This window comes from Cynocephalus volans, chromosome 16 (assembly GCF_027409185.1).
Source record: "Cynocephalus volans isolate mCynVol1 chromosome 16, mCynVol1.pri, whole genome shotgun sequence".
NCBI lineage: Eukaryota > Metazoa > Chordata > Mammalia > Dermoptera > Cynocephalidae > Cynocephalus > Cynocephalus volans.
Window position 1 is genome coordinate 69,349,869 of NC_084475.1, and position 12,532 is coordinate 69,362,400.

Below are 12,532 nucleotides of genomic sequence, written 5' to 3' on the forward strand. Positions count from 1 at the left end.
AAAAAAAAAAAAATCTAGATTGTGGGACATTCCACAAACTGGCTTGAACTCTTTAAAATGTCAGTGTCATGAAAGGTACACCACATGTACCACCCCCACACACACACCATATACCCCCGAACCCCCACACACAAAAGGGGAACTCTAATGCATTAAAGGAAACAAACAAGAATGACAACTAAATGCAATGTGTCATTTTTGACTGGACCCTAGATTTCTAGAAAATCAGGTATAAAGAATATATTTGAGAGAAGAGAATTTTGAATATGGATTGTAAACATATACAGTATCAGTGTCGTTTTTTGGGTATGTTAATGATATTATAGTTTGATGGGACAATGTTCTTACTAATAGGAGGAACATGAAATATTTTAACGTTTCATGATGCCTGCAACTTATTCTCAAATGGTTTAGTAATAAGAATGTGCATTTACAGTGAGTAGGAAAATGTGTAAAATGTTAACAATTGATGCACTTAAAGATAAGGGCCCTCACTGTATTCTTTCAACTTTGAAACTTCCACTTTGAAATTTCCCAAAATAAAAAAATAGTGGAAAAAGGAGGAGAAGGGGCCAATTTAGGGGGAAGTGTTGTCAGTCTCTGAGGGGTTGTAGGAGCCTATATCCTCCATTTACAATAAGGAATGCACCTAAAAAGTTGTCAGGCTGATAATTTACCGGTACAGATTTTCTTTAGAATTTGCCAAACAAAGTTCTGTGGGAACAGGAACACATCGTGTAATCAAAAAATAAAAAGTTTGCCAGCATTTACCCTAGAAGAGTTGATTAGTGCAATTAGCAATATAACCACCGGGAAATTGTTTCAAGAAGTTTAAAAAATTTTGGATTTTTAAATTGAGTGTAGATTTCATATGCACAGTTAATAGAAAATAAGCTTTAAAAGAATAGCAAAATGTCTTAAGATTCCAGCTTCCCACTTGATTAAGCATCATTGAAATGCAGGAACATATTCAACATTTTTATACAAAAATCCTGTGGCTTTCTATGGTATGGAGCTACAGAGTTCCTCCAAGGGCATAAACTCTCCACTGTCATTTCTTGGTTCCTCTGTTCTGCATTCCCATACGGTACCACGTATTGCACAGGTTGGGAATTAGGGGCTCTTGTTTCTCTGTTGTCTGGATCCTCAGGACAGTCAGATATTCTTTCAGCAAAATGTAGTACTGAGAAAAAAATCTTTGCCTATCTTGTCCTTTCAACGTTACTTACAAAGCCAAAAAAAAAAAAAAAAAAAAAAAAAACAGTTTATTGTTGCTTAACAAAAGAGAGAGAGGTAGCAGCATTTGGATTCCACGAGACCTTCATGAGACATGAAGCAGGGTTGGTCTGCTTGGCTAGGTCAATGTAGAATGCCATCGTGCCCACGCAGGCAGCCCTTTCTCAATCTGGACAAAGATTTCATGCTTCCTAGGCTCTCGTGGGAGCCACAAATGGCTTTAGCATGTTATATGTATGAAAAAACAGAATCAGAGTTGTTTAATTATTCTTTAATCATTATTACATTAAAATGCACTAATACATTCTTATCTACTTCCCTCTACCAACTGATATTTTGTTAAATTCAAAGGATCACTGGAAAGATTGTTATTAACCTCTAGTCACAGGCTGTCAGGACCACCATGGTTTTGTGAAGGAATCAGAGAAGGCAACATTTCATCAACTAGAAGTGATTTAGGCTCCAAAAGGCAGGATGCAGTACAGAATGCAGTACTCTGACTGTCTACTGGAATAGAAAAATTGGAAGGGATGGAAGAAGGCAGTTAGCTCCAGCTCCACCGTTACCTTGGCAACTGGGGCACAATCATAGAGGCAGAAATTAATTTTGTGCCATAATATAACATGGCAGAGGAAGGGAGAGTACAGAGAAGGAAGAAAACATGCCAGCTGAAAAGTTTACAAGCCAATGGGCCGGGTGTTTCACTGCAGGCACCAGATAAACCACTGTACTTTCGTTTTTTCGCTGAAATGTTAGTATTAACGTAGAGACAGCCACGACTACCCGCCCTTTAATAAAGAACAAACAGTGCACTAATCTGGCTCAGGGCTCCTGCTGATTATTCTTGGTCATTTATAACATTTTTTTCTCTCTTCTGGGAAACAGGAAAGAATAATGGAAGAGATAAGGAATGATGGTGATTACAAAAAGTACATTCTGATCAGGGCAAACTGGTAACTTGTCATCTCTATGCTAGTGACCAGTCTCTTCCCTGTGTAGGCCCTGTTTGGGGCAGAGACAAGCCACCCCGTGGAGTGGTCCCTGATAAAACTGAGTGTTAGGAAATATATGGATGCCACTGGGTGTGGCTTCAGATCTGTCACAGCTCCACATCCCTGCACCATGTGAAGCCACAGGATCAGAGCCGGAGCTTTCACAGACCCCAAAGGAAGGCTCGTTACAGAAAAACTTGCTGCGCATCCAGAGCTCCAAAATTCACTTGGTGTTTAGAAACAAATTATAGAAAAGCAGGCCAGCTGACAAGACAGGTAAATGGAAAAGTACAACTGAGCATCTCAGTCTCAAAACCTGAATTCCAGTCAAGCTCAGGCGGCGGGCAGGTCGCAGGCAGAACTGTGACACTCCCGGGAGTGCACAGGCTTCTTTCTGGATGATGCCCGAGCCAGGAGGGTCAAGGGGCTGGTCTTTCTTTCACGTTGTGGTCTGCCGGGTCCATAGGTCCTGGCTAGCAGCACTCAGAGGGTTAAGAGCACAGGGAATGCGTGGGAAGCGTCTCTCGGGAGTCACTGCCGGTCTCCACTGCTCCTGCTCCTGGAAGTAGGTGCGCCATTTCAGCCAGGTAGGTCTACCTCCTGCCCCGTCGGGACTCCTGGAGGAAACAGCCTTCCTTTTTTCCGGAAGAGAGGGAGCATTAGTGACACATCCTGCTCGTCATCTCTTTCTGGAAAGCAAGGGGAGAAGGGAGGTTAGGAGAAACTACAAGCATAGCAATAATTTGATTAAGGATTCTGGAAATACTCTTGGGACCTCTGGAGCCTTTGAACAAAAGGTTGCAAATGCGCCCCATGAATAAGGCTTAGCATGAGGATGTGTTCTGTTTGGCCTGCAAGTTTCTTTCTTTTTTTTCCATTAAGGCTTTGTTTAAAATTTGACTATCTTGCCAAAAATCCAGGTTACTTGCTTTTTTCTGAAAACTTGCAAGATTGGGAGCCACTGAGCAGTTGGAATTAAAGAACGGCTGTCCTCCTCAGATGGAGAATATGCTCTTCAGTATGCCCCAGTCCCCACCACTCCCAATTGTCTCACCAGGATCCAAGTGTCACTTACCAACAGGTATGATAACTGGATTTGGACTGCTGTTTTTTTTAGAGAACAACTTTTTAGCCAAGTTTCAATGAAGGATGGGAGAATGAAGAATAACTTAAGTGGGTATAAGTGAAGAAAAGCAGGAGGGAAAACATTTCTCAATGGAAGTAAAGAATAATCAAACTGGCATTCAATCACCTGCCTAGCTTTGTGGGCATTTATAGACCCCAATTGTGTCCTTTCTCTCCCTCTGGGGCTCTGTACAGGCTGAGACTCTTGCCCATAAGAGGGACACCCTGTCCCTCTCCCCTTTACTTGGCTAATTACCATTCATTTTCCCAATTCAGACAAGATGACTTCCACCTGCCTTGGAGACCTCCTGACACTCCCACCCCACCCACCATGGAGGCAGCCACTCTCTCCACCTGTGCACATCTTGATTCTTGCATAGAGTGTACTGGTTTGTGCATCTGTGTGCATGGGCTCTGAGTGTGTCTGTTGGCCCTACTATACCAAGAGTTGCTTAAGTGTCAGGAAAAAGAAACACTCACTGAGTCACTACATGTGCTTTCACTTTGTATCCCCCATCCCTAGAGCAGTGCCTGGCCCAGGGTAACCAGAGGGTAATGGCTCCTCTCTCATCTCCAGTTATGGTCTGGGTAGCAGGCTGGTAATGAGCCCTGTGCCATTCAGCATTGGGGGAGGACAACCTGAATGCCATTTTAATTAGATGAATGAGCTGCTTCCAAGTTCCACCTGCTGCAGAGCTGACTGCAGCTGCTACATCTCTTGAATGCTGACCTGCATCACCCCAACCTATCAAACAGGAAACATCTGAATACAAGGATCTTGAGCATGGGAGTGCCCAGGTGCTTGGAGAATCTTTCTATTGGCAAACCATGCAAATGTGCTGGCTAAAGAAATAATAATACACAGGGCAGAATCTAGGCACTTTTGCATCCTTGCAATATTATTAAATACAGGTAATGAAATACAATACGTATATTGAAAAATTAAATAGCCATTTACCTATGCTTATTACCTGTGCTATGTACCAGGTGCCTGGGAGACGAGGTTGCTGTTCTTAAGGAGCTACAATCAATTGGGTAGAAGGAAATGCAGATTGCAAGCTAAAATACAATGATAAACATGCAAATCTTTACAGGAGGGGAGGCCATGAGGCATGGTGGGACCGAACTCACCCACATTTAGATACCACTTCTGCCCTCATTACCTACCTGGCTGATCTCCCTGAGCCTTTGGGTCTCAGCTGAAATGTCATTTTTCTAAGGACATCTTTTCTAACCTCCGAGACTGGGTATGTCCTCTTCTGCCCTTTCACAGCATGCTTCTGCACAATTGGAATAGTCTGTTATTGGTCTCATTCCTGCCTCCTGGATTCATCCCATTTAAGATCCTGTAAGATCCATGAGGAAGGGGCTGTCTGCTGTTTGCTGCTGTATCCTAGGGCCTGGCAACTGATGTCCAAGAAATGTTTGTTTAATCAAGGAATGAATAGTCCCTCAGTCTCCTCATCTGTAAAATGGAGAGTGGTACTTACCCGAGAAGGTCATGGACTCAGTGCACATTAATTCCCTTTCCTGATCTCTTCCCAGAGAAAGATGTTTCTGAAGCACAATCGTGGCAGCAATCACTTCTTGCTGGGGGGAGGAGGTTGGGGAGGACTTCTCTGATAACACACCCACTGAGCTAGACTCCAGAATGTAGAGGAGCAGGAGTTTGACCAGTGGGGATAGAGAAGTTGGTGGGGGGAGTGGACTGGAGAACAGGAGTTGCAGCTGGAGGGAAGAGTGACCAAGATGGGGTCCAGCCAGGGATCTGGTGTTGCTATGACTGGAGAAGGGGGGCCATGGCAAGATGGGGGCAGCTGGTGTTGGGAAAATATAGGAAAATAGTCAGGGCCCCTCAGATGTTCAGAATCTTGCTGAGCATTTGATGTAAATATGCATGTGCGCCCAGGTGTTCCTTGGCTATTGAGTAATGTAATTGCATATGTGCACCCAGGTGTCCTGGGTTATGGACTTAAGTACAAAGGATGAGTGGGTCTGAGCCATGGCGCCCCCCCGCCCCTATGATGCCCCTGAGGGGGCCACAAAGGCCACTACTGCTGCTGGTGGCTGTTGCTGCAAGCTGTTGCTGCCAGGGCCCCCGGGACCCTCCAAGAGGCCACCGCAGGACCTGTAAGCTGCTGCTGCTATTGCTGAGGACTGAACTCACGTCGTCTGCCATATGGCTCCAGGGATCTTTCCCAGTTACCTTAGCGTGGACCTGTGTGTGAGGGGTCTGGTGGTCCAGCCAGACAGGTGAGGGGTATGGTAACCCAGACAATGGGTTTGAAAGGTCTGAGCCCCAGCTCTGACAATACAAATGGAAACCTAGTATAAGTAAAACAATGAAACGTTTTGGCTTTAGTCATGATTTGCGTACCTCGACAAGTGATATAGTTGCGTAGCTTTGCAGCTGAGGTGGGGGACAGGGAAGTGCACAACTGTTCAAATAAGGACCCATGCACCTGGTGGAAGGAACGAACATGTAATAACTTTGCTGTTCCTTTTTAAGTTTCCAAATATTCTTGTGTTGGTTAACTTTTGATGACAGAGATGGTAAAAATGTGGGAATGCAACAAGTGAGTCAGTGTGTGTGTGTGAGAGAGACACACGCAAGGAGTGGGAGAGAGTTCACAGGGGGACATCATTTTGGCTTTATAACTGATTCTGTAATTATTTGTAACAGGTCAGTACTTTTGGAAAGAAAGGAACTAGCATTTGTTGAGCTTAGTGAGGCACCAGGTGCTTTGGGGTGGTTATGTCATTGTAACTGTATAACTCTAAGAAACTACAGTTCCTGTTAGACAGAAGAATCCGGGTCTCAGAGCAGAAGTGATGTGCTCAAGGTAAACAGGTAAGCTGCAGAGCCAACAGTAACATGTACTTCCAGTGCGCAGAGTTCTGCTCTTTTTCGACAGCCCTAGTGTCCACTCGCTGCTCTACAGATACATCAGGTAACGTTAAGCTAGCCCTGTGAAGTAAGAACTGCTACATCCATTGCACTAATGAGAAAACTGGCTCAGGCAAGGAGAGCACCTTATCAAAACCACACAGAAGGTGGCAGGCATAGGACTTAAACTCATATGACTTATAGAATAAACTCACAGGACTATGACTGCAAAGGCCAGCTCTTTCCACCACACCGAAGCCTCTGAGACATTCTTATGAATATGCATTTGGATGATATGGACTTATTTTTTTATTGACATATATAGATGGGTTCAGTGATTCCTGAATTTTCAAAATGAGATTTTTTTCTTTACCCAGATTGATGCCAATCTGAATTACAGGTTCAATGGATAAATATTAAAACAATTATTCCATGAAAAGACTATGGACATTAGAAATACGGAAGAGTCAAAAAATAAAAGCAGCGGTGCGGGGGCACGGGGCGGGGGAAAGTTTCAGAGAGGAAATAGGACCTCCAAGGTCACTAAGTCTGAAGAGCCAGAACTGGTGTTTTCCTCACTACACTGCGCCGCCTCAAAATGCAGGAGAAAAACCTGTATACTGGGATGCCTCTTAAATGTCTCAGGGAAAGAATGGTTGAAATAACAGATATGGGACTTGAGGAAGGACAGTTCAATTGGACCCGCCCTTCAAAAGCCTGTAAGCCTTTAAAGCTGTATTCTAGCCCTTGCCCACTGGGGGGCGCCAACGAGCTGTTCAAGAAACATCTGGTTCCGAGAGAAAAACAAACGGCCCGTGCTGGGTTCCAGGGCTTTCCCGCAAGCATCCAGCAGGGCCGCATTCCTTCCCACGGGCGGGCGGGGCGGCCCACACTTCTACCCAGGGCGCTCTTCAAGGCGAATCTGCCATTGCTGGGGTTACTGAATACCGCAGGTGTGAAGGCAGGCCCAAAGAACGCCAAAAGGTGCTTCGAAAGGCTTCTGCAGAGGTGAGGGGACGTATGTGAGATGCTCGTGCAGTCTGTACTTGCTGGGCTTGTATATATTTTTAAACACTTAGATTTTAAAACATGTATTCTTAAGAAAGGAGTGAAGCAGGCTTTGGGCAGTGGTCACTCAGTACATCGCCTTAATCACAAGGCAGTAATCGACTCTGCCGAGTCCCCGGCTCTCCACTGTCCACAGAACAAAGTCCCTTCCCTGCAGCCTGGCGTGCAAGCCGCCCACAGCCGGGCCACCTGCGCCCACCGCGTGCGGACCGGCCCGCTCGCCGCACCCGCCAGGCTGCTTTATGGCGGTTCCTCACAGGCTGATTCTTCTGCCTGGCAAATCCTGACCTGCTTCAAGACCCAACTTTCAGTTCCCAGAACGCCTTCCTGGCTCCTGCGTGGGTGCCCGCGTCACCCTTCACGGGCCTGCACGGCACCACTGCCCGCCGGCATCGCCCCTCACCACATCGGCTGAGCCTGAGAAGACCCTAAAACTTAGCTGTATATAATGTATGCGGAGAGATTTTGTTCAAGTCACATTGCGCAGTATACGAGGGAACTTCAAAAAGCGCGTGGAAAAATAGAATCGAAAGATGATACGAATTTCTTTGCATGAACTTTCTGATGTTTCCTTGTATGATTTGATCCGGTTATTTCAGAAAAAGAAGTACAAACAAAATACGAGTCCAACATGATGAGTTTATCTCTGGGTGAATGAAATAATGTGTTTTCTATTTCTGATTTTTTTTTTTTTTTTTTTGGCCTTGGCATAGTCTCTGAATTTTTAGATGTTTTTAATATGCCTGTAGTTTTTTCTGATTAAAAAACAAGCTCCAGCAATTTAAAAAATAACAAAAAGGGAAGTAGACTGAGACTCCAAATCAAAATCATATCTAGTTTTAGAAATAATATTAAAATGATTTTACCTCGTTATTGTGGGGATGGGGGGACAGGTGAAATCAGCCTATCGTTTGCATAATATACTCAGTTTCTTCTGTTCTGATCTAAATACTTTATATACAGAAAATGTTCTCTGTATATTTGTTAGCCACTGCAAGAAGTTTTTGATATCCATAGAACAAACTAAGAGTCAAATCTTACTCCAATTTCTCAGTATGCCCATTTTTATAAGTGGTAGTTAGTGGAGGGAAGGGAATAAATGGTCCAGAGAGGTAAAATGACTTATGTGTAGGTCCCACAAGTACTTTCTGATTCAGCCAAGACTACAAAGGAACCAACTCCAAGTCTTAGTTTACTACACTACACCACACATTTCAGTGATCTAATTTTTACATGGAATATATATATAAAATTGATGTTTAAACAGGTGTCAGTCATGCTAGCATAGCAATTTTATTTAAGTTAACTTTAGGCATTATAAACAAGCTCCAAAAAACAATGAAATCATCACAGAATCACAGGTTACTGTTAAAGCTGGCAGGAAACATATATATTTTCTAGCCCAATGCCTTCATTTCAGAGATGTGGAAACTCAGACCGTCAGAGAGCGAGTGACTTCCCTAAGATAGCACAGCTAGAACTACTGGTGTGGACTCTGACTGCAAGTAAGTTTGAAAGAGGCATTTTGTGTAAGAAAGGGTTTCTTAGAGCTGGCTTGGTGTGCTTCAGGTAAAACACTTGTCCCACTATGGGGCTCCTAGCCTAAACGCCTTTAATGGTTCTCCATGGTTTTCAAACTAAGTGTGAACTGGAGCATGCAATGTTCCTCTTGATGTGGACCCTCAACCACTCAGCCTCACACCCGTCACTCTGCAATACTCCTCTCCTGCGGAACCACAACACTTCCCACACACGTGCTTTCACTTTCTCCTCTCCTCCCAGGACACCTTGCTCCCAACCCCAACACCTTTCAGTGCTCCTGATCAGTTGTCACCTTCTCAGAGATGCCTCCTTCTACTCTCCCACCCTGTCCCCACGAAGTCTGAGATGCTCCTCTTCCTTTTCTGCTTAGTGCCTGGAGCACCTGTCACGCTGTTCTGTGATAGTTTATTACTTTCCTGGTTCTACACATGACTGTTCTTGAGATGAACCATATCTTGTTTTTGACTGGACCTTGGTACACAAGACCTGGCACATACTAGTGCTTGAAAAATACTAGACTAAAATCCAACGAAGAAAAAAATTTATTAGGTCTATAGACCCAAGTAAAACAAGAAGTGGAGGGAAACGTACTGAGGACCTATTCTGGTGGACGCACTTATACTTATTTTGTTTATTCCTTTTCTCAACTCTGTGAAGTAGGCATTACTCTTTCTAATTTATGGATGAGGACACAGAGGCTCAGAGAATTGAAGTAAGTTGCCCAAGTTCACATAACTAGTAAGTGGAAGAATAATGATTTGAACCCACATTTGGCTGATTCAAAAACAAAAACAAGCAAACAAACACAAAATCGTGCTTTTTCCATTATTCCGCTGGGGGGAGGAATAAAATAAGAGTGAGGATTTTTGTCTCTGTAGTGTTTAAAATAGAAGCAGAAGTGCTACCATGACAGCATTTTATAACCCACATCTTCTTTTAATTCACCAACTTTATGCTAATTCTGAGAAATAAGAAAGAGAAAACGGGAGGAAGAAATATAGGAAATAAAGAAACAATCACGGAAGAAAGGGAGCCCAAAGGGATGAAAGGAAGGCCCAGCAGTGAGGTCAGGAGAATGCGAACAGTTTGTGTTGAAAAGTGTTTGTGAAAAGGACCTTCATGTAAGTGGACCCCTGCCTCCATGAGCCACCACTAAAGATCCAATGGCTTAAAACAAGGTAATGAGAAGTACACAACATAGTGTTAGATTTGGTCCTAAGAGTGAAGTAGGTTGCCTCTCAGCTAACATACCCTCTCACATGCACGTGCACACACACGCTTGAAGTAATGGAAATGAAACAAAGCAGGAGAGACCCATCTCCCTGAGCACCTTCTCCAATAATGAAGCTTCATCTACACATTTTAAAATATGTGAACATGATGGTTGCCTGCCGAAAAGACATGAAAGAAAAATGGTGAGTCTACCAGAAAAGGGAGTTATCAGGTGTTGATCTTCCTTTAAAGTGCTTGCCCACCCATCAGGAGCACAGCCTCAGACTCCCAGTTACCACCTCATCAGCCTGCAGTCTCCACGCAAATAGAGACAGTCCTGGGAAAGTGGGCTTGAACTGCTGCAGAAGTCCAGGGACAACATTTCTGGCTGGGCTGGGGGCGGGCAACATCAAAACCCTGTCGTTAGGAAGAATTTCCTTCCCGACAGCAAGGTTAGGCCCTCTGCTGGTAGAGGCTAGGTCAGAAAGAGGCCTTTCAGTGGTGCCTTTCATCTTACAAATTCCACTTCATAGAGACTTAAAAATCGCCAGATTGTACTCATATTATCCATTTGTTTCTTTTGTTATGGGCTATTTCTTTCTCTCCCAAAGTGTGTGGATTGAAAACATTGACCATCTTGAAAACGTTTCTCTCATGGGTCTCCTCCTTCCCTCTTCATTCCAGCAGCTGTGCTGGTGAGGTCCAGGCCACGGTGTCACCAGATCCCCCACCCCCAGGGTCCTCAGCTCCTGCTATCACCCACGTCCCTCAGGCCATTTTTCTACACTCAATGTCTCATCCATACTTTGCTATTTCTGTATCTCGAGATCTAATCCTTCTGTAGCAAAAGCAAGTCCCTTTGGACCAGGCAGTTTTCTTGCAGGAGTGACAAGGATGAGAACCAAAGGGAATGCGAGTTGGCATCAGCAAGAGAAGCTATGGTGCTCAGCTAAACCATGCAGTTTAAAATAATTTTTTAAAAATTTTCATTGAATCATAATTAATTATACATATTATTGGGGCTCAACATTGACATATGTAGATCAAATCAATATTACTAGTATGTATATTGTTATAAATTGTACTTATTCTTTATGCCCCTTGTCCAGTCTCTCCCTATTCCCCTCTCCCACCACTAATAACCCTAGATTTCTTCTCTCCCTCTGAAAGAGTAATGGTTAGTCTGTTGATTTGTTGCCTAGATGATCTGTCCAATGCTGAGAGGTGGTGGTCAGGTCCCCCAATATTATCACAGAGCAGATGCTTCTTCTGTCACTCTGGAATGGGCTTTGTGGAGAGAGACATCCTCTTCTTTTCTTTGGTCTCTGCTAGTGACTCTCCTTGTGTCAATGTACTGCAGTGGCTGGAGGACCATCTGCATGGTGGTTGTGGTGTCTAGCTGCTTTTGCAGCAGCCATGGTTATTGTGGTGGCTGTGGTGGGCCGTCCACATGGAGGTGATATTTTTGGCACGCTCCTTGGAGCTGGCGGTGTGCCTGGTTGTTGTGGGGGGGTGGTGGTCCACTCCCTGGCTCTATACCTCAGGACCCTGGGTGACCCTGAGGCACTGGTGGTGTGCCTAGTTGTGGGGGGGGTGTTCAGTCCTCGGCTCTGTAGAGGTTCCTGGGTGGGCGCCAAGGCGTTGGTGGTGTGCCTGGGCTGGAACTAATTTTTTGACCTTTGCTTACTTCTAAAATGGGAGAACTTCCTGTGGGGACCCGTACTTGAGCTGTGTGGTTTAGCTTAATTGTTGCTTTGCTGCTGATTCCCTGGGGAAGGCTTTTTGTGCAGCTCGGGATTTAATGGTTGGCCTACCAGCTCTCCAGAGACCTGGTGCACCTGGGTTGTGTAGAAACTCTGAGCTGGGCCTGAGTCTTTTCATCCAACTGCATCCCATGCAATTCTCTATTCCTGACCAGTCTCCTCTGAGTGGTCCTTTGCTGATTGGGGGGACAGGTCAGCTGTCCTTGCCATGCCCCAGTGTTTCCCTGATGGGCCCGCCTCCCCCACAGCCTGTGCTGCAAACACTTCCCATGGGAGGGGCTGTGCGCCAGTCGCTTGCGATGACTCACCAGTCTCTGAGTGGCTCCTTTTTTTCAGTTGTGGCTCCTCATTCCTATGTGGGTCCATGGGAACCCTATTAGTGGTCTTGCTGGCCTAGTGGCCACCAAGACCCTCTTCTCCCCTGCAGTTTCCAAGCAACTTCATCCAAAGGGCACAGCTGCAGCTTCTGCCGACTCCTGCTCCATGTGCTCTTCAGTTTCAGCCTTAAAGTAGCTGTGGCACGAAATAGTTTGAGCAGTTTTTTTCTTTTTCTTATCATGGCTTCTCCCACTTTCATGCACTCCGTAGGTCTCCTCTCCTCTTCTCCTGAGCTATATCAGCCCCAGCTTGGCTGTTGTTGCTTTTTCATAGTTGTAAATTGGTTGATTTGTGGGAGAGAGTGATGCTGGGGACTGTTTATTTGGCCA

General features: G+C 44.9%; 1 protein-coding gene across 1 annotated transcript in view; it reads right to left on the reverse strand.

The window, feature by feature from the left end:
* Nucleotides 1–2,832: 2,832 nt before the first annotated feature.
* The window catches only part of MOB3B (MOB kinase activator 3B), a 118,264-nt gene continuing 108,564 nt past the window's right edge, over nucleotides 2,833–12,532 (reverse strand). Inside the window, exon 3 of the mRNA XM_063081410.1 lies at nucleotides 2,833–2,917. Within this exon, the coding sequence (XP_062937480.1) occupies nucleotides 2,888–2,917 (30 nt within the window). The 3' untranslated portion in view covers nucleotides 2,833–2,887. The remainder of the gene's footprint in view (nucleotides 2,918–12,532) is intronic.